General features: G+C 44.1%; 1 protein-coding gene across 1 annotated transcript in view; it reads right to left on the minus strand.

Annotated features, from left to right (window-relative positions):
- Window positions 1-3,241: 3,241 nt before the first annotated feature.
- Window positions 3,242-22,252, minus strand: part of Dct (dopachrome tautomerase) — a 34,984-nt gene continuing 15,973 nt past the window's right edge. The window contains exons 6-8 of the mRNA XM_075949338.1: window positions 22,033-22,168; window positions 7,321-7,522; window positions 3,242-3,787 (exon numbers count right to left, since the gene is read on the minus strand). Coding sequence (XP_075805453.1) covers window positions 3,615-3,787; window positions 7,321-7,522; window positions 22,033-22,168 — 511 coding nt within the window. The 3' untranslated portion in view covers window positions 3,242-3,614. The remainder of the gene's footprint in view (window positions 3,788-7,320; window positions 7,523-22,032; window positions 22,169-22,252) is intronic.

A 22,252-nucleotide genomic window follows, 5' to 3' on the forward strand; every position in this document is an offset into this window, starting at 1 on the left:
TGGATATCACATGACTTCACCACCATCTTAGGCAGTCATGTGGTTGGCAGCGTTTTGCTAGGATTAGAGAGGCAGATGTCATGTGACTTCACCACCATCTTGATTAAAGGTGACTACATGGACCGGGCCTACCAAGGAGGCAACAACAGGTCTTCAAGATATTTTGGATTAGGATGGATTTTTGTATGATAGTTCCTGTGCTGTCCTGAAAACAAGGTTATGAAAACTAGGATTTAATAACAATGCTTATTTAAGAGTCACCGAGGTGGTATTGGTTTTAAGGGATCATAGAGAACAGCTGAGGCTTGCCACTGCATGGCAGGGCTAGCGTTTCTAAAGAGAGACCAGTTGCAATGGGGGACCTCAGTAGTTTGGAAACGCCGCTGCCATGTGATAGTTGCCTGAAGCACCAGTTACGATGAAATGGTGCAGGCTGGGATCTATAAGGCAGGCTGTGTATTTGCTGCCAAGGATGGGGTCAAAGAGGTGATCCAAGCTCAAAAAAAAAAAATAACAAAAACAAAAGGATTGTGAATAAATCCCAGATATTGAGCTTTGAATTGTTTGTTTCTAGTGTATTGGAGCATGGTTTTGCCACATGCAGGTTATGGTTGTGCCCTGTACCTAAATCTTGTTTATTTTGATACTAAAAGGAGCTTCAGTTAAGAAATTGTTGTTCTTAACACTCCAACTTAACAGAGATAAAGTCATAAAGTCCTTTTTCCAAAGTCAGGCATTTAGACAAAAGCCTCCATTCCCTGAGGGCTTGAAGAAAACTTCTGCAAAAGCTAAAAAAAGAGTCGTTCCCCTTATCTCTGGCAAAAGGGATCTGTGGCCTTCAATTAACAGACTACTGTGCTGCTTATTAACTTCTCAAGGTCTACGCTAGACTCTAGGCTCCCCGGTCCCTGTTCACAAGCCCTAACCCAGCAGGTCCTAGCCTTATGAAAGCTAATAACTACTGTAAACTGCTAATGATAATAGAAACACATGCTAATGGTCAGTCATCTTATAAATGGTAGGATTCATTAATGTATTCAGAACTATACTTGCAGGCATATAAGTATTCATATGATTAATTACAGAAAAACGTTTTATTTAGTTTCATGTGTTTTCAAGGTTAAGCCTAGGTGTGTTTCGCTCAGATATACTTAATAGATAATGGTCTTCAAACTTGTCAGAGATCTGGTGAATATGGTATTTAAAATGTTTCATGGAAAAGCTTGCTATGACAGAGACTCCCAGCTCCTAGCAGTGACCCCAAGACCTCCAAAGAAGACGATGGAGCACCATGATGACTCCACCTGGATTGTGGTAACACTAATCACTGGGCAAGACCGCCCAGTGCCACACACTAATCACTGGGCAAGACTGCCCAGTGCCACACACTAATCACTGGGCAAGACCGCCCAGTGCCACACACTAATCACTGGGCAAGACTGCCCAGTGCCACAGCTGCTGCCGGGACCTGGTCCAAACTGTGTACAAGCAGAACACTGGAGACTTGGTTGCCCCACTTTGCCTAGACAAAGTAAGGTCAGCCACCACCCTCATGTATCTCCTTCACAGGAAAGCCTCTCACCTCTGGGCCTGATGGCCAAAGACTGATGCTGTCCTGGTACCTCTGCCCCCAATGCCATGGAGCCCACAAGAGCCTGGGATGATCAACTAGGTAATGGACTACATGTGTATTGACACACAGGCCATTTGTTATGTTTTTTGCTGTAATTTATCCTTCTCGGGTCTCTGGTGGTCTTGATGGCTAGGGTAACTATAGCTTTGTCACCTTAGCTGCAGCAGACAACCAGGTTATTTCCCCCAAGACTGAAGCCAGGAATTCACAGACAGGAATTACAGCAGGATGTATACTTGTCCCTGATTAGATCTAGGCTGAAGGTACATTAGGATGTATATTTGCCCCTAATGGGAAATACTCAACCAACTGCAAAACTTGATTTGGGGCCATTTTTCTGGGAAACCAAAAATGGAGCTGGACAGAGTTCATCTACCTGGCCAGTATTCAATTAAAACTTTCTTCAAATTGGACTTTAAACTGTGGTAGTAGACTTATTCTCAGTTGGTGGGATTAAGAGGATGTGGTCTGAGTATGTTCCACACCTCCCCAGATGGTGGTATATCTCGCAGATACCCTGTGAGTTTGCTCTACTCCCTCCCTTCCCTCCCAAAGTCTGGACATCATCTGAGTGTGATCCCTCCAGCCCCTCACACTAGCTTCATGGATTAACACCTAACCCCCATTATGAAGAATTAAGAAGGCAAAATTTAAACTATTGTTTTGGAGGTGAGCAAGTAATTAGGATTCAATAAGCCCACCAGAAAGCCCTTACCGAATTCTGGTGCATTCTGTAAAAAGGACAGAGACCACACAGATAGACACAGACACTTAATTCTTGCTATGTGATTCATGTAATGTTCTATACAACCTTAGGATTATTTCAACAACAAAATCACCAAATTCAACACTTTGTCCTTGACGCCTATAAAACAGTGATAAAAAAAAACTTCTTTTCTTTATAAAGTTAGCTTGCTTCATGTGTTTCAATATAATAGTGAAGTGCTGACAAGCATACTCCCCACAAACACTACTACATGCAAAGATATTTTGACTGATCTCATCCTGATTTCAAAACACACTTATCTGCAAGTTTAAAGGGATCTATTCAGTGTTTATACTGTTTTGGGTGGCAGTAGTGGTGATGATGATGGTGGTGGTGGTGATGATGATGATAATGGTGGTGGTTGATGTGGGATTTCCCTCTGTGTGCTGTGATTACCATTAATGAGTAAAGAAACTGCTTTAGACCTATAGCAGGGCAGAACTTAGCTAGGCAGAAAAAACTAAACAAAATGCTGGGGAAAAGAAGGACAGAGTCAGGGAGACACCATGTAGCCCCACCAGAGACAGACACCTGAACTTTAGCCGGTAAGCCACAGCCACATGGTGATACATAGTTTAATAAAAATGGGTTAAATTCATATGTAAGAGTTAGCCAATAAGAAGCTAGAGCTAATGGGCCAAGCAGTGATTTAATTAATATGGTTTCTGTGTGATTATTTTGGGTCTAAGCTAGCCAGGGAGGTTGGAAACCAACAAGCGACCTTCTTACAACAGGTGGTGGTGATGATGATGTGGTGGTGGTGGTGGTGGTGGTGATGGTGGTGGTGGTGGTGGTGATGGTGATGATGTGGTGGTGGTGGTGGTGGTGGTGGTGGAGGTGGTGGTGGCGGCAGTACTTTCAGAACAGGAAGAGGCTTAATCAATATAAGGATTTTTAATCAAGGTCACAGATAACTGACCCCATCACGCTTTGGTGATGTGATAGGTGCAAGCATCACTGCTAATATGAAATAAGCAAAGCAGCAACTATATGTAAGCATCTCTGTCAGGGGCGGGGTGGTCACCATCACTTCCGAAGATCACACGTGGGGTCGTCATCAGTACCAAAGAGCTCATGCAGGGGTCATCATCACTCCCAAAGAAAGCATGCTGGAGACTTTTACCGAAAGCAAAATCAGTGAAGATATATTTAGTTACTGCCTATGCCAGGACTATGGCTTGGCCAGCCTCTTTCCTAGGGTAAGACAAGAGCACTCTAGGCATCCTCCGTGTATCTCTTGCTGCTTAGATGTGTCTCCATTAAGGGTGCATATCCTTTGCGAAGCCTTCTGTATTGAAGGAAAGCCAGCATCCCCAAGAGACCGACAAAAGCTCCTACCGTTCCTGTGACCACCGAGAGGGTGGTAGTCCAAACTGGAGCTTTTTCCGCTGAAATGGAAACAGAGAAGAAGACCCTGTGATTACAGTTCCATCAGTCAAACACCGCTAGTGGAGGAAAGACTGTTTGCCTTTCGCCTGTACGTTTCTTTGCAAAGCAAAACTACCCTTGCCGCAATTTTATCTTCTGGTTTCTTGTAGTTTATCACACCCACAACTGTTTTTTCAGGGAAGCTGGAAATGTTATTCCATTATTTAAATAAGACTTATTAGATTTTGTAAATCTGTTCCAGTAAATGTTTAGGTGCAGAACAAAATCTCTAAGGAAATACAGAACAGCTTTAGTAAGCTAGAAACTCATTAGAAGACATAAGAGCCAAGATGGTCTTTGGGGGACTGTTAAACGAACAGCCCTCGGTAGGAAATTCTGCTATTGTCTCTACCCTTGCAATGGATGATAAATACATGTCAGAAATGCAATGGACTCTCCTGGCAGAGACACTCACCAGCAGAAGCAAACCGTATCTACTTCAGTCATGTGAATAAAATCTGAGCCTCTCACACGGCAGCCCTAATCCTCCACTCATGGCCATAGTGTGGAGTCTCCCATGGAGTCAATGTGGTTTTTAAACATATTTATAGCTACGTGTCATGTCCTTACAGCTTAGCAACTGCTGCAGGTCCCCTCCAAGTCATCTCTTTCCACACCTGACCCTCATTTCCAAGACACAATACATCTCATCCTTCTCCAGTCACACCAAGGGCTATGGCCTGTCTTGGCTCTGTCTCTCCAATTGGAATTTCATTGTCCTTTCCTGGTAGGATGCACAATCACTCATTTGATGCTGGTTCTAAGTGCTTTTCCTTTTTCCCTTTCATAATATAGTATTTTATTAATTATTCTAGACTTACAGGCACTGTCTTTGGCTATACCTTCTACACTTTCTCCCAACTCTTTTCAGATCCATCCTCTATTTACCCACCCACCTCCAACTTCATGTCCTTTTTTGTGATAACCCAGGGAGGCCAATTCATGCTGTTCATATTCCTGAGCACAGGGTCATCGGATGGCACATGCTGCACCTATCAGTGTTCCCACTCTTAAAGAAAACTGACTCTCCTCTCTCTCTCTCTCTCTCTCTCTCTCTCTCTCTCTCCAAGAAGCCATCCACTTGTGAGCAGTGCCTCAGCTGTGGATAATGGCTCATGAGGCTACCCACCTCAGTGGTAAACTGTAGACTGCCTTGATCTTGTGTGGGTGATTGTGTATGAGCTGTATTCTGTATACAGCTTCTTAAAACAGGAAATTTTGCCAGGCATGTTAGCACACGCCTTTAATCCCAGCACTTGGGGGACAGAGGCAGGCAGATCTCTGTGAGTCTGAAGGCAGCCTGAACTGCTATTTACATACCAAGATTCAAGCCTGCCAGAGCCACATGGGAAGACCCTGTCTTAAAAACAAAACAACAAACCGCAGATTTTTATACTATCCTTCCTTTAAGGAGACACCAAAAATGACTGCCTCTTACTGTCCAAATCCTGTTTGCCTTTTTAAAACTATTTTTGAATTGTGGTATTATAGATTTTTGCCATCGTGGCTTTTTAAAATGTAGTTTGGTGGTATTAAAATACCTTCACATTTGTATGTGACTGTCATCGCCATTGTCTATAAATGATTTCTTGTTTTAGAAAACTGAGATGTTCTAATAAACCTAGGGTGATTCTTAGTCTTCCATAAGACTCAGTGACTCTCTGCCTAGGCCCTTCCAGTATAGCAAGGTGTGGGAGCAAAAGGACTTTCATTCTGCTCTTTGAAGTTAAGATTGCTTGAGCCCATAAAAGAAACAGACCAACAATAAGCGTATTAGCAGGAGAAATGGGCCTCAAAAGTCATGGCTGCGTAACTGCATGGGAGCTCCACACAGTGTCAACCTCTGAGAACCATCCAGTGGGAACTGGGGTGATTGTAGGGAAAGACTCAGGGGGCTTTCAGGGAAAATTGATGGTGTCCCTGGAACAAGCTCCCTGGACTCTGAATGCACCATCAAATCTAGTCTGTTCTATTGATCCTCTGGAGCACCGGGCTTTAGGTGAATGGGGACTTCAGAGAAAGCCCCTCCCTGCACTGTGGGAAGGAAGGACAACAAAGAGGGCAGGGAGGGGGAGACGGCTCAGACACATCTGATAGCTCTAGTTGAGAGCATCCAGCCTGCCGACATGCCGCACTCTGAGAAGTCATCTGAGCGGAACCAAGCTTTCCTCTTCTAGACTACAATTAAAGCCACCTGTGCCCCTCCCTGTCCATACTCTCCTTGTGTCTGAAACACCTGCTCAGCTACTTGGTGGCTCCCAGTCTTCTCAAGTCCAGTTTTTCCATCCATCGTGTAGGGAAAGTCTTTCCCAAGTCCCTTTCTTTCTATCTTGGGTTAGACAGGGATGAGACTATCCCTCCTCACAACCCGCCCAAAGATACAGGGTCAATTTGAGACAGAAGTGTTAGCATGCAGCAGATGCCACGGCCTAGCGCTTCCTTGGCTACTGAATGAAAGAACTCAAAAGAAACAAGAACTGCGAGAAACCCCTGCAGGGAAACGGTCAGCTGTGAAGCTGCACAAGCTCCCAAACTCGCCCTCTCTCCCATTTCTCCCCACAGTGTGCCGTTCCTCAGAGGCCAAGCCCTTTGCTCTTTGTTTCATCTCCAGGACTTCCCACTCTTGGTGGAGAGTGTCATCTAATTCCCCGGGGCCATTGGCTTCTTTGAGTCTTCCTCCCTGTTCTAGAAAGATATCCTTCCCTATTTTCAATCAGTTGAAACCAGTTTTTCATGTAGCTACAATTTAAAAGCTAGACTAAGAAAGCATGGGTTTGGAACATAACCTCTGCATATCCCAGTCTGCTATGAAGCTCAAAGCCATCCTGGGTATACCTGTCCCTGCACATCAGCGTCACCAAGGCTGATTCAGAACACTTGGTGCAGATGCAAAGTCATTTCTCCGTATCAATCAAATAAGCAACAGTTGGCCTTCCAAACTACGCAGTGACTCTTTGTGACGGCTTTGCATGACCAATAATAATCTTTTCACATGCCGTATTCTATTACTTTCCACAACAGCTGAGGTTTTGCTATTTTCTGGCCTTTAATCTTGGGATGATTTGTCTCAGTAATCACAACCCTGCCTGCAGATGAGAGAACCGGCTCCTGCCTGCCCACAGGTAAGTGAAAGTCGCTTGGACTTCATCAGCTGCGCATCTCAACAGTCACAGGGCAGATTCATGGATCTGATGAGTGCAGATAAAACTGTCAGATCAGGCAGAAGAGTAAGACAGCAGCTCTGTAGAACAGGGTCTCTTAACAACTTACAGTTTTCCCAAATGATCTGCATCTAGCCCCTGTATGATGTTTAATTGGTAGCTTAATGACTTATCTTGTTAAATTCAAGGTATTCTCAAAAATAGCCAATAAACTTAACTCAGCATGAATGCTTCAATTAACAGTCTTGCTTGCCATTACAAAGAAAGAGAGAGAGAAAGAAAGCTGCCTTAGAAGTTGAGTGAGTCACCCACGTAGAAGCTGTATTCCTTACCTGCCAGATCAATGGCATAATTGTAGCCAAGTTGGTCTGCGGTTAGGAAGAGTTCCTCATTAGTCACTGGCGGGAAGAAGGGAACCATGTTATACATCCGATTGTGACCAATGGGTGCCAGCTCCTGAGGCCAGGCTTCTGTGGGAGGGTTGTTTCTCTTCAACCACTCGTCAAAGATGGCATCTGTAAAGGAATGGAGGACCTGCAAGACAATTGAACACAGTGCTGATTGGCTAACCCAACTCAAGCCCTCTCGGACAATGGAATGCAGTTCTCGGCACGGGAGAAGCCGTACCCAGCCTAGTCCTGGTGACACATGACTGATGCTTTCCTGTGCACTTTGCAATGACTTGTGGACACAACTCCTCAAAGGACATGGGGAAGCCCTTGATGGAGTGGACAATGAGAGTTTGTGTTGCAGATGTCACACTGGTTTGGAAACATCTGAGCTCGTCAGCATATTGTGCTAATTATTTCTCTCAGGAGAGAGGCAAATATGATAAATACGTATTTACTCAAGATTCACCCATTTGAGTTTAGCAGAACAGAAGAGGTAGCATTTACCATGACTGTAAAATAAATGAGCAATAAAAAGAGAAATGGAAACATTGAAAGTGGATTTTCAGATTTTGCTCACCCTTCACCTACTCGATTTATAAACCTTTCACTTGAATTCTTCGTATTGCACAGCAATAAAAAGTCCAAAACTGCTTGAATACACAAAATGCATCTTTTTATTTTCTCAAAGAAGCTGTAAACTGCTTTTCAAACACTGCAATCATTATACGTTTCAAAACATCACCTGTGCAATCCCCATATGCACAGCCCTGATCTTTTTTAACAGGGTGTAAAAGCAAGAGTTCAGCTGAGACTCACACCTAGCTGTGAGACTTCCTCTTTCTTGCCTGAATGGAAAGTTGAGGGTGATCATGGCTAATATCTGCTCTTCCTCCTATGTCCTAGAGTGGTCAATTCACAGACACCATACACAAGCTCTACCTTGCTGGAGAGGCAGCCATTTGGGGAAGAAGCCCAACTTAGTCATGCAGAGACACCACATGGAGAAGCCAAAGGGAACAAAGAGCTAGTCAGACCAATGCATTGAGATCCTGACACACACTGGCTCAGTAAAGCCACTGTCCAAATGCATAAGAAATCATGAGAAATTAAAGGGTCATGGAAGCTCCGAGCCAAGTGTCAGGTCATCCCTAACACAGCAGTAGATAACCAGAGGAGAGGGAGAAGGTCTAAACAGCCCAGGACAGACTTACCCTTACACCAACACGCAGAGAGAAAACTGTTTTTTGAACCCTAGTGTGGGTAACTGAGAAGGATTGGTCCATAAGGCTTAAGATGAGGAGGACATGGCTCACGAGCGATGACCACTGAGAGCATTGAAGACATCAGTAGTGGACACTGTGGGACACCCTACACAACACATGGCAGTGGGAAGATGGGAATAACACACAGCAACTATAATAGCTTCTGTCGTGTGGGAGCTGTTAGCAATGGTGACTGTCACGTCAACTACAGCATCAGTACTTGCACTAGTTTAACAAGGAACAATGGCTGATGGGAGAAGAAGGGGGAATTCGTATTTTATCACGATAAGCAGGCTACTCTCCCTCCAGCATCACGTCTTTGTAGATTCAGCTAATAACAAGACAACATTTAGGAGGGCATATGGTCCATAATTAGCGCTTAACAAATACACTAATTGATATTGTTAGTGCTTGTTCCATGTCAAATACTACCCTAAGAACTTTACATCTAATAACACATTGAAACCTCAAAACTGCCTGAGTTAATGGATGTTTTTTTCATGCAACGCTCAGAGTACTGTAAGGAAGGACCACAGCCTGGGGGCTTTAAACACCACAAACTCCTAGTTCTAGAACACAGAGCTCCAAAATAAGATGGGAGTAGAATGAATTCCCTCCAGCGATCTTTATCGAGGCTTCATCTCCCCATAATGCGTGCTGGTCATGTTCAGACTCCTTCTGTCAGTAGAGACATTAATTACCACTGCTTGCATGTCTCTCTAAAGCCAAGCTGGAATTCTGTTGCCACTAACGGTAACCGTCACGAGGGCTCTGACCCCACAGACGGTCACTCCTGAAGGTAAAGAGTCACGAGGGCTCTGACCCCACAGACAGGTTACTCCTGAAGGTAAACCGTCACGAGGGCTCTGACCCCACAGACGGTTACTCCTGAAGGTAAACCATCACGAGGGCTCTGACCCCACAGACAGTTACTCCTGAAGGTAAACCGTCACGAGGGCTCTGACCCCACAGATGGCTGACTGTGGAGAGGCTGCTCTGAGAGCCATTTCCTCACAAAAAGAATGATTTCTGCCTGCTCTTCCCTCCTTCGTCAGACACCTATCCACACACTGCCTTTCCGCCACTGCCACCATGCAGTGAAGACCCACACCAGACGCCTGTGCCACGCTCTTAGGCTTTCCAGCCTTCAGAACCATACACAACCATACACAAAATGAAATTTTATTGTTTACAATTCATGCAGTCTGGAATTCTGCTATAAGAGAGGGAAGTAAGCTAAGGTCCCTTGTATAATGGGATCAGGGACCTACAACCCTCTAACATGACCTTGTCTGAGCTCATGACATCCAAACAGTCATTTACCAAGTGGTTAGAGACTAGGGCTTCAGTATGCCAGTGAGGGGAGGGAGACACAGTCTAACTAGAATATAAAGTACAGAGGCATTGAGAGTTTTGTCCCAAAGCACACAGATGGCATGAAGAAGTAAGAGTTAGGACCCAGAAAGTCTAACTCTAAAGCCAGAGTTCATTTCACAATAAAATCTTTATCTCACTTAGAATTCACTGTACACCTCTGTACCTGAGGGCCAGGAGGTATGAGTGTGTGCTAAGTGCCTGCAGAGACACGGGAGCCAATGGAGCGAGAGCTACATTGATAGACCACTTGACATGGGTGTTAACTTAGGTCTTCTGAAAGAGCCGTCTAGTCTAGCCGCCGAGCCATCTCGACAGCCTATCCTCATCCCTTTAAAGACAAAGCCAGAGTTCTTAAACCACATATTTCTTTTCCCACACAATAAACTGTTTCCACCATTGCTCTAACTCTCAGGACTATGCAAAATAGAAATGAGTTTTTAAGGCTTGACAAGGAGGAAGCACAGATCTTGACTTAGGAGCTCCTAAGCCAGTTATAAACTGTTATGGCCACTGAATCCGAGTCAGAGATAACACTGTCATTAGGAAAAAGACAAGAGACCCTCAAGACACAAGGAAGATGCAGGGCTCATGCTGCAAGAGGCTAAGAACTTGTAGAAATCCTCCCAGTGCAGAGCATGTAATTAAAAAAATCAGACAAAACTCCAAAGCAATTTATAACAGGCAGAGATAAAAGAAAGGAGGAAAATGATGAAAGACAATAGGTCTCATAAGGGCCATAAAGCATACAATAAATGCTCTAGTAGGAATCATATATAGAGTGCCCAATTTACAGGATGCAGTAAAAGAGGGGGAGCAGTGTGTTCTGAAAAGATGCAAAGAGTATGGTTAATATACGGTGAGTAATAACTTATCCAAGGCTACAAAGAGACAAAGTGTAGCCCGTACAATGAGTGCTTTTGCTAAAGCTGTGAACATCGTTCCTCAGCAAGCAACCTTGGGTTTTCCTTGGGACATTAATTACATCTTTGTTAGACACAAGTTGAAAATGAACTTGGGTATTACTGCTGTAATAGCCAATGTTATTTCAGGGTCATCTATGAGGAGCAAAAGTCAAGTAAACGCACATTATTATGGACCTTTATCCACTACCTAGGGACATTACTGTATTTTGATATTAAAAATTTAACATTTAAGAAATAATGGGGCAAATTTTTGCACAGTTCTTTTCTGCTCTGTTTAAGCAAAGTAAGGAGAGGTACAAGGAGTGGGTGTACTAACTCTCATCTCAGAAGCACAGTGACAGAAAATGTGAGCACATGGCTAAGAAACTTTTTAATGTAACCCTTGCAGGAGAAAGCAATCAATGAACAAACATTCTTCTCACCAGCAAGAAAATACCATACAAGAATGCATATAAGGAAAAGGCTACTGCCAAAGGGCCTGAACTCAAGAGGGCTATAAATCCAGATTCTCACCATAGTAGAGAAATGAGAAGACTTTCTGCACCTGGAGACAAGAAGCTACAAACAGCTGAGCCCCGCTACAGAAGGATGCATGCTTTATTGAGGATCAGTGTACTGCAGCTTTGTTAGCCCCCAGGAAGACAACCTTTGGAGTCCAGACGCTCTCATGGTGGCGACATGTTAGTGCTAGAGGATCTAGACTCGGAACTCAGGGGTGAGTTCAGCTTGATTGTTGAGAAGTCCCAAGGGTGGGTGGGAGCGAGGACACACGGGTGTTACGCTCTAAATAAAACTTCAGGTGAAGTCAGGCAGTGGTGGTGCACACCTTTAATTCCAGCACTCAGGAGGCAAAGGCGGGTGGTGCTCTCTGAGTTCAAGGCCATCCTGGGCTATGGAGTAAGCTCCAACTATCTCAAAACCCACCCCCAAAAAATATAAGGTGATTGCTCAGCTTTGATACAGCAGGGAGGGCTTGATATGCCAGATTTTGTTGACTTCCCAAGAGAGCCCTTACCCACCCTGAGGAGTGGATGGAGGGAGGTGGATGGGGAGGCGGGAAAGGGGGTTGGAAGGGGAACTAGGGCTTGTATGTAAAATGAAAAAGAAATTAATTTAAAAAAGCTTAAGGTGAAAGGCATAAATAAACAAAAAGTTGAGCCAACCTGATACAGTGAAAGAATTCCTAAGGACACTTCGTTTTCAAAGCTATTAAGGCTAGTTGTGCTGGCTCATGCCTTTAGTCCCTGCCCTGGAGAGATCTCTGTGAGTTCTGGGCCAGACTGTTTTTCATAGTGAGTTCCAGGCCAGTCAGAGCTACACGACAAAGTAAAACAAAATCCGCGTATGCATATATGGCTATGACTAAATTGTATATACCATGCATGACGTACAGGCCAAACAGCATGAGTGGAAAGGGAGCTATGGTGAACACTGGAATTCAGTTGTTAATTCCTTGAGGGGAAAAGTGTCTATGGTTTTGAAATTTCTGAGCATACACAAAGGCTGGGTGCAACCGGGTTCTGCTATTAATGTATCGCCTTTCAAAGGGGTGGCCAGTCAGCATGCATCCCTGAAGAGAGGGAACTCTGGAGGTGTTAACATGGAGTCTGCCCAGAGCTGCCCCCAGGCCATGTTTTGTTGCCGAATCATCAAAGCCCTCTGCCTTGAGAACTGAAGCTGATGCTAGACCATCCTAGATCTTCACATAAATTACAGTTTGCCACTAGAGTCATACTTTATCTGATCGATAAGGAAGTGCATTTAATTCAGTTCTTGGTACCGACTTAGTTCTCAACTGTGTGTGTGTGTGCTTACAAAGCCTAGGGTTGAAAAGGCCTTTAACATCTGCCAAAGTAGCACTCCCAGATGAACCCACGGAGACTTCTGCCAGCAGTGGTCAGTCATCCTCCCCAGCACTTCGCCTCCTACTCAGACATGATGCTACTTCAGAGCCAGTGACTGAATGTCTGTTACATGAAAGCTGCGTATTAAATAAGTTGACACTGCATTTATGGAACATAAATATAGTAAAACCAATGGCCCCATCTTTTCAAAGCAGACATGCCCTTTGCCAATTAGCATTCGCTCTGCCTAGCATGACCTAACATCACTAAATTAGCTCAGCTATAATGAAAGCAATTGTGATGGGACCGAGTGAAGAACAGTCTCAACTGACAAAGGCAAAATTGTTGGAAGAATAACAGAGTAAATGTGAGTGGGAAACTCTGCTCAGGCACTTCCTACTCCTCAGCGTCTCTGAATCTTGTGTTCCAGGCCTTGCAAACAAGGAGTGTGGTTTAGCCCAGAGAGCTGTGTGAAGTTAGAATACTATGTCTGTATTCACACCTCTAGAATAGGAGCTGTCGTTGAATAAACGCTTGATAATAAAACAGCTTCTTAATAACAGAAAGTAAAATGGGGGATTTGGAGGGCTGAGCCCAGGACTCCACATCTGGCAGACAACACAGTGTACCAACCTCTGCCTGACCCTAAGAAAAAGTCCCTGAGCATGAAAGGGCCAGGCTAGATGTGGTATCAGTGACCACAACAGATTTGCATAAACTAAAAATAAGCACATAAAATGAAAAATTTAAATTTACATGAACAGGTTGCTAGATTTTACATAAAAATATCAACACAAAGAATGTTGCAACCTCTGAGTCACATAGAGAACAAATCCCTCTCACTAATTCTGATTCTATTGGGATTTGGGATTTAAAAATATTATATGTAAGTTATGATGAAATGAACATACAGATCATATAAAAGCAAGTGTAAACAAGTGCATAGAAAAGATACTTATAAGTTCACTTATAAGAGACATTCAAATGAAAATTTCTTCACCTGCCAAAGTAGCAAAGAAGGGAAGGAAAGACAGCATAGGGCCAAATACATAATGACAAAAGGAGGAGCCAGTGGTGGGTGAGGGTGGCTCTGCCACGCGGGCAAATGCCTTATCCACACTTCAGTCCAAGGACTCCATCCTGTCTGCTCGCCTTACCTGCTCATGTTATTTATCATGACATTTTTTGTAAAGCAAAGCATTAGAAACTATTGCTTTGACCTCAATGTGCTTTGTCTCCATCAAAACTCACGTTGACTTTCAATTCCCAATGTAAAGCTGTAAGGGGGTTGTGGGAACTTTAAGTAAGCCATGAGGGACCTGCTTCCTGATTGGCTAATACTCTCTTCCTGGTAGTCAAGTGAGTGCCAGAGCTGCCTAAGAGGACCAGAGTCCAGCTACTAGAGTGAACTATTATTGAAGGTGGCTTCCTCAACTCTTGGCTTCCTCTCTTAAGGAACCCTTTCTTGCTGTCTGTCTTTGTCGTGCGTTGGCTCTACATGAGCCCCTTAAGTCCAGGAGATCCCAGTACCTTCTCAGACCTCCAGAACATGAGCTAAATAAATCTGCCTTGTACAACTTCCCCAGCCCCAGGCTTTCTGCTACTGCCAAACACAGTGGACTAAAGCAGTGTCCACCTAGGAGAGACTGGTTAAAGTCTGATGATCAATCTGTGCAGCAGATCACCAACCAACCAGAAGACAAGGGAAAGAGAACACCGTTTATGAATGGGTGTGTGCTGGCATGGAAGGGAAGTAAAGGAGAATGGACAGGGAGGGGAGAGGAAAGGCAGGGAGAGAGGGTAGAAAGGGTCTATCGTACATTTCCATTTAATTAAATATGTAATTATTTGCTTATATGTCTATAAAATATTATGTAGGGTAAAAAACAGTAACAAAATGCCTGAAAGATAGCAATGATATTAAGATTTAATTTTAGACATTTTTACCTCTTATGTACTTTATTCAGTTCAAGATTCAAAATTTTAGGGAGAGTGGGAGGTACAGTCCAGGAGCAGACATTTGGTTAGCATGCTTGAAGCCCTGGCTTAAATCCCCAGCACTAAATGAAACTGAAAAGTTAAGAAACTATGGAATAGCTTTATAATTAAAATAGCTAAGTAGAAATATATTGCATATAATTTATAAAGTATAATATTACTATATACAACTTGAAACATGAAAGAAAGTATAAAAATTGAAATGGAGGCTAGAGAGATGCTTTGCAGAAGACCTGAGTTCAGTTCCTAGCTCCCACATAATGTTCACAGGCTGTAACTACTCCAGGTTTTCAATGCCCTCTTCTGGTCTCCATGGGTACTGCAAGCACATGGTGCAAAGGGGAATAAGCACACACACACACACACACACACACACACACACACACACACACACATAGACGTGAATTTAAAACATCTAAATGTAAAAACTGAAAATGGAATTACGAGATTTGAAAGCCTTTTTTCAGGCTGGGGAGATGTCTCAGTGGATAAAGGAGTTGCCACACAAGCATGAGGTCCTGAGTTCAGATCCTCAGAACCCACATGAAAAGGCAGGAGCTATTGTGTATACACCTATAGAGGGAATTTGGAAAGAGATGTATGGCAGGGTCCCCTAGCCAGTCCGTTTAGCTAAGCCACTGAGTTCCAGATTTAGTGAGACAATGTCTCAAAAAATAAGCGGAGACTAATTGAGACACTTTATAGTAATCTGTGGTCTGCACATGCACACACAGACACACTATCCTCACAACTCAGGTTTCTATCACTGCAATACAGACTATGACTCAAAGCAACCTGAGGAGAAGTGGTCTGTTTCAGTTTACAGTTGCAGCCCATCAGGAAAGAAGACAGGAACTCGGGGAAAGAACTAAAACAGAGACACGGAGAAGTGCTGCTCACTGGCTTGCTTCTCTTGACTTCTCAGTTTGTTTTCCTATACACCCAGGACTCCCTGCCTGAGGGTAGCACCACCTGTAATGAGCTGGACCAGCCTACATCAATCACCAATCAAGAAAATGCCCATGGCTCTATCTGATCGAGGCAGTTTCTTCCAGTTGATATTCCTTCCTCTCAGATGATGGTACCTTACATCAAATGACAAAAACTAGATGGGGATGGGTGGTAATAAGAGGTCTTTGGAGTCTCGGTGCATTTAGAATTATAGTAGATTTGGTGGAAAACAAACACATGAGTTAGTATTACCACCTAGCCAACTCACGGACTTCCCAACCAACTTGAAGAACTCATTACATGTAGCTTGTAAAAAGATAATGCTGAAGCCACAAAGAGAAGTCACCTCTTTCCAGCTAGAGGACTTCTACCAAGAAGATGAAGGGAAGAGTCCTGATGAGGCTGTGGAGAAAGGTGAACACTTCTACACTGTTGGTATGGACTTAGTAAGGCCATGATGGAAAACAACAGAGAAGGGCCTTGAAAATGAAAATGAGAGCTACTCCATGCTCCCAAACTCCACCCCAGGGTTTACATCTAAAGGACATAGCATGCCAAAGGACGCCTTCTATTTCTCATGGTACTAGTCACAGTAGCCAAAATGGGGAGTCAATCTCCATGCACCACAGAGGACTTGACCTTGAAAAGGTGGTACAAGGGCCAGGAACACAGCACAGTTGGTAGGGTTCATGCCTACATGGGATACCCCATCCCCCAAACCACATAAACTGTGTCTTGAAATATAACTTTAAATTACATGGAAAAGTAGCGTGTATATACAATGAAACACTGTTCAGTTACCTTTTTTATTTAACTTAGGGTCTCATGTAGGCTGGGTTAGCTCTAAAATTACTATGCAGCCAATGATAGCCTAGAATTGCCAATCCTCCTGCCTCTACCTCCTGAGTGTTGAGATTATAGGCATGTAGTACCATGCCTAGCTTCTGCTCAGTTCTTACGGGTGGTTTATGGTGTGGCCTTCAGTGAAAACACAGGTGATCTGCAACACTGGTGTGAGGTAGAATAAACTAGGCACAGAGACCAGCTGCATGCCCTATTTAAAGAGAGTTCCCAAAAGAGCATCCTGAGGGTCTAGCACAGCTTCCTTCTCAACAGGTAACTATTTAACGTTACAGTGTACTGGGTTTTTCATATTTTCTGAACTATATCAGAATCTGATACAGAAGAGAGCAGTGATTAGCTTTCCGGTGGCCTAACCTCATCTTCCATGATGAATGCATGGATTTGCTGTAACTCATAAGAATGATTAGAATTTCAGACATTGCTTCAGAGTTTTTCCCTCCATCTAAATGCTCTGCCTTCTCTTCCTTCTTATTGTGACCCTACACAACTGAGCAGTTTTCTTGCTTGTAGAGACTTCATGAGAATAATCTTAATAAAAAACAGTATGCAGCATAGTTCCATAAATTGCCTCACGAATCTGAAATTTCTGAAGCTATAACTCTGTCAACTAAAATAGTTTAAACCTAAATCTCAATATGAAAAATCATTTAAAGCCAAATTGACTTCAGCAGAACCTCTTTGTAAACAGCCTTAAGTACACATGGGTTCTGATACCAGTGCCAAAATGTTATTCCCTCCACCTAACGAAGGCTCCGGCTTTCTGTTTCATTTTATTTTTCATATGTATACAATAATATATTATTACTCCTCCCCTAAATTTTCAATATGAAAGGCATCAAAAGTAATAAAAAGCAAGGCAACCTGATGTCTAGTCCCCTTGTGCTGCATTTGAGCTGTAGTGTGTTTCATTAATAGAGCTAACGTGTGGCTCCCAGCTAGGACAGGAGAAGAATAGGACTAAAGGAAACATGCCACGAGCTAGGACAGAGGATTATGAGTTCAAGGCCAGCATGGGGGACGTGGTGAGACTCCATTGCCAAACAGAAAACATGAAAGGTATAGAGAAAGATTGGGGACGGGGAGAATGCCCTATAACCTGACTTCAAACAAAGAATGTAATTCCCTTGTTTTAAGGGCCAGCAACATGAAAAAACTATGAGCTCATAGCGTTGAGTGAAATAAGACAAGCGTGGTCCTCCTGCCTATTTCTCCACGTCGCCTTCTACTGGGACACTGCACTCGGTAGTTTACACAGTATCTGTGGCTGCTTTCAGGCTTCAGTGGACGTGCTGGGGATATAGCTCCACATCTGTTGAGCACACCCTAGAACCCAGGTTCAGTTCCCAGGACCAAGTACAAATAAATAATGAAAAGCAAGGGAGGCAGGGATGGAGAGAAAGCAACAGAAAAGGTGGAGGGGAGAGGGAAGGGAGTTGAGAAATTGAGTAAGTGCAACAGCGTCTCTCGGGCACAGAAACCCCAGAAGTTTGCTATCTGGCCATTTACAGAAAAATCTGCCCTGTGCCTGTAGGCTTTAATGAGGTTCACGGGCTTCCTCACGGAGATAGGAGTCCTAGAGAAAACTGGTTTACTAGCATTTTGCTATTATTTCCTTTAGGAGCAGGGGGAGGTTTGTGATCTCACTCTCAATGTGTTATAAGAACTGCACGATTCTCCTGAAAATCATTTGAAATACTGACAAAAGAAGTTATGACATTTTCCTAATGAACAGGGCTCAAGTTTATGGTTGAAGGTGCACACTTTAATAAAACCTTTGCTAGAGACCTAAGAGAAGAGATGACAGATAGATTCTGGAAACCTGGGCATGAGCTGAAGTGGAGTAGCCAAGGCCATGATCTGAAACATGGAGCAAGAGACAGCAAGCAATGTCTTAGCTAGGATTTCTACAGCCACGAAGAGACACCACGACCACAGCAACTCCTGTAAAGGAGAGCATTTAACTGAGGTGGTGGCTCACAGTTACAGAGCTTCAGTCCTTTATCATCCTGGCGCAATGGCCACATGCAGGCAGGCATGACGCTGGAGAGGTAGCTGAGAGTTCTGCATTTGCAGACAACAGGAAGTGAACTGAGACACTAGGTGGTACCTTGAGCATATAGGAGACCTAAAAGCCCACTCCCTCAGTGACACACTTCCTCCAACAACACCACATCCACTCCAACAAGGCCACGCCTCCTAATAGTGCCACTCCCTTTGGGGGCCATTTTCTTTCAATCCACCCCAGCCAGCATGATGGAAATGGCATAAATATGTCACAGATTAGTCCCCACCTGGTCAGAGACAGGGGCCAACAGGCCACACTCCTGAGAACCCCATCACGCATTATTACTATACATACTTGACAGGAGAAGCAATTTCTAGCAGGAATAATTAACCCATCATCTTAGACGTCAGTATTTACTAACACTCATTTTGGCCCCTGTAGAATCCACCCAGGATCCCCAGTAATATATTGATTCCTGGGACTGTACCCTTCACACTCCTGGGCAAGCTGATGTCATTGGAAACTTTGCTTTCACGGACACCCTCTTCTTTACTCCGCAGGTCCAGTAAAGGACAGTGAGTAACCTTTGAAATCCCAGGGACTCTGTAGCAGCTGCCTCAGGGCAGGACTGTCTGCACTAGATGAGAAGATAAGGAATGTCAATTAAGGTTTGGGAATTCAAACCCTAGGTGTAGTTCTCTAATCCTCGCCCACAGGCTACCACGAAAACCAGTGTTATTTTTAATGATAACATTCAGATTTTCTCTGGAGTGTGTAGAGCATCATCACGTTATCCCGAGGTAAAGTTACCTTAATAATTAATAAGCACGGTGTTTATCCCACTCAGAGAATAAGACATGTGACCTGCAGACGGGAAACAGAGAGAGGCCCGTGTTGTTCAGTGATACTCTCCTGATTGAACAAGTTGGGGCTAAATGAAGTCAAGCTGACTCAGAATCCAGTGTCCTTCTTCCTGGTGTCATGTGACCTCCCAGCAGTCTGTGAAGACAAACTTCTCTAAACTACTGAAGCTGTGAACTGACAAGTTCACTCAAGTTCACGTATTGACGATCACTCTCATTGACCAGCCTGCATTTAGAGATGTAGGAGGTAACTAGGGTTTGTTGAGGTCTTCAGGGTGAGGCCCTGATGTGACAGAATTCGTGTCCTGCTAAGAAATAGCACATGAGACCCCTCTCTTTCCACCATCAAGGTTACAGCCAGGAGGCCCAGGAGGAGAGCTGTTGCGACTTGAATGTGAAATGTCCCGTATAGATTCTTGTGTTGGGACGCCTCATTCACACCTAGTGGCACTGTTCAGGAAGATATGACGGACATTTAGAGGGTGGAAGCTGGCTACAGGAAGCGGCTCGCCAGGGGAGGACTTTGAGGTTTTATAAGCTGGCCCCACTTCCTGCTCACTCTGCTTCCTGTGTTGATGCAGGGTGATTGGCGGCTTCTAGTCCTTCCTGCCTTGCTTTTCCACCTTGATAGCCTTGCATTCTAAGCCACTTTCTCCCTTCCTGCTGCTTCTCCTCAGGTGTACTGGTCACACAGACGAGAAAAACTAACACAAAAGCCTCATCTGATGCTAACTGTGCCAGCATTTGGACCTTAAGCTGACTGACCCCCTGCCCAGAACAGGGGCGCTATTTTAAGCTAACAAGTCATTCGGGTGTTTCTATAAAAATCTGAGCAAGCTAAGATACATTAATAAAATCCAACAGATGAATGAAAAAATTCTGGAAGAATCTAAATCCAAAAAACTACCCAAAAGTGAAAGCACATTTCCTTTTATGAAGGATCCTAAATCATCTACCTAAGACACACGGCTCTGAGGAGAGACGGCGAGCTTGTCGTGTGAGTTGAGGGCCTCCAAAGTAGATGCCTTGCTGGAGCTCAGCACTAGGAAACCAGTGTTGCTGCTCTGTAAATCTTCCCAGCTGACTTTAATCAACGGCGCTTGAGAAAGAAAAAGCAACCTCAACACAGGAACTGGCCTGGTAGTGTCAGCTAGGCCTGGCTGTGCGCTGTCAGACAGAGCTGTTCCATGGAACACCAGCATCAGACAGGGTCCCCTGTGACTGTAATGGATCCGGACCAAGCCAATATAACCTATAGGCATGTCTGAGCACAGACAAAATACCCAGGGTCCTCTTTGCTGTCTGCCACAAATGACTGCAGCTGATTGACCGATAAACAGTGTCTAGTCTGCCTTCCCTACGGTTAAGTGCTTTGAGTCCCCAAAGATAGAATCACCCTTTCTTCCTGACAGGATCGACCCAGAGTGAAAATCCCATGCTTGTTTCTTCAAACCATCTGGCACAGACCCAAGGCTGAACAGTCTTCTCTAATGTCCCCTGGCCAAGAGTTTCCCACCTCTCTGCACTCTTTCCCTGGAAGATATGATAACCCAATGTGTTCGTCTGGGGCAGAAGTAAACAGCTGCTGTATGTTCCAAGCCCTCAGTGGATGCCTGAACTGAGGTATTTGTTAGGTAATAACAACCTCGTATGTAGCATGTATTTCCTCTACATGCATACCTATGATGAATATCACCCGGGAATAGTAAGAGATTAACAAACTAATAGGATGATATAAAGCAATAGCATATTACAATAAAATTGATATGACCATATTCATCTTTTCTCTCCTCCAGACCATGGTAGGACCACCTCTTGGGGAAACACATTGTTATGTGCAGCTGCATACCGTGGCCCTGTCTGGCTCTGTCCCCATTGGAGCCGTCTCCAGAGAACTCCTGGAGAAACTTCTCTTTAAGAATTTATGTAGCTTGGGGTTTTGAAGGTGATAACCCGTTGCCAAGCATTGCCAAAATCCCTGTTTGAAAGTGAGACTGAAATCAGATTTCTCAAAGCCAATCATTGCATGTGGGATGTTAAAGAGCCATAAGGACCCCGAGTAGCCAGTGCCAGCTCTTTCTAATGGCTGTCTTCTCTTCCCATAGAAGGATGAAGTCAAACAGTACGTGATTCAAAATCTAGGTTTCATATCACCACCATGATTGAAGCATTTTGGTTCTCATCAAGCCAGCATTCCTTGTCCCCCTTCTTTTGTCTAGCCACGCCTTTGTTGTCTATAGGCAACAAGCTAACGGCCATTTCATTTGCCGGTAAAACGTGATTTACAGTTGTGCTAATTTATGGTAAGCATTTTTGTTCTATGATTGACAGAACTCTGCTAATTGTACACTACCTTCTAGACCGTAAACTCCTAGGTAAGCTCATCTAAACCCAACCATCCCTACAGGATGGGCTTCTGAGGAGGGGCTTCACATGCCTTCCAGCCACGCTTCCCCTGTGGACTAAAATCAGTGGTTATGTACACCAAACCTTCACTGCACTGGGAACCCAATGAGGCCAACAGATTACGGAGGAGTTCCATCTGGTCTAAGTCTCTGAACGTACCACAAACACAGGGTCATTGGCAGCTGAGTGCGGCGAAGCATTCGTTCCATTCAGGAAGGAGTGGACCAGATTATGAAGGCTCATGACTTGAGAGTCCAGAGTGCCGTCTGCTTTATCAAAACCTTCCAGAGCATTCCTGAGAGAAACCAAAGCGTCAGTGACTTCAGTAAAGACTGGCACAGGACTCTGCTATCTCGCCATCTTCTAGTCTGACTCTGCA

Source organism: Microtus pennsylvanicus, chromosome 15 (genome assembly GCF_037038515.1).
Source record: "Microtus pennsylvanicus isolate mMicPen1 chromosome 15, mMicPen1.hap1, whole genome shotgun sequence".
Lineage (NCBI taxonomy): Eukaryota > Metazoa > Chordata > Mammalia > Rodentia > Cricetidae > Microtus > Microtus pennsylvanicus.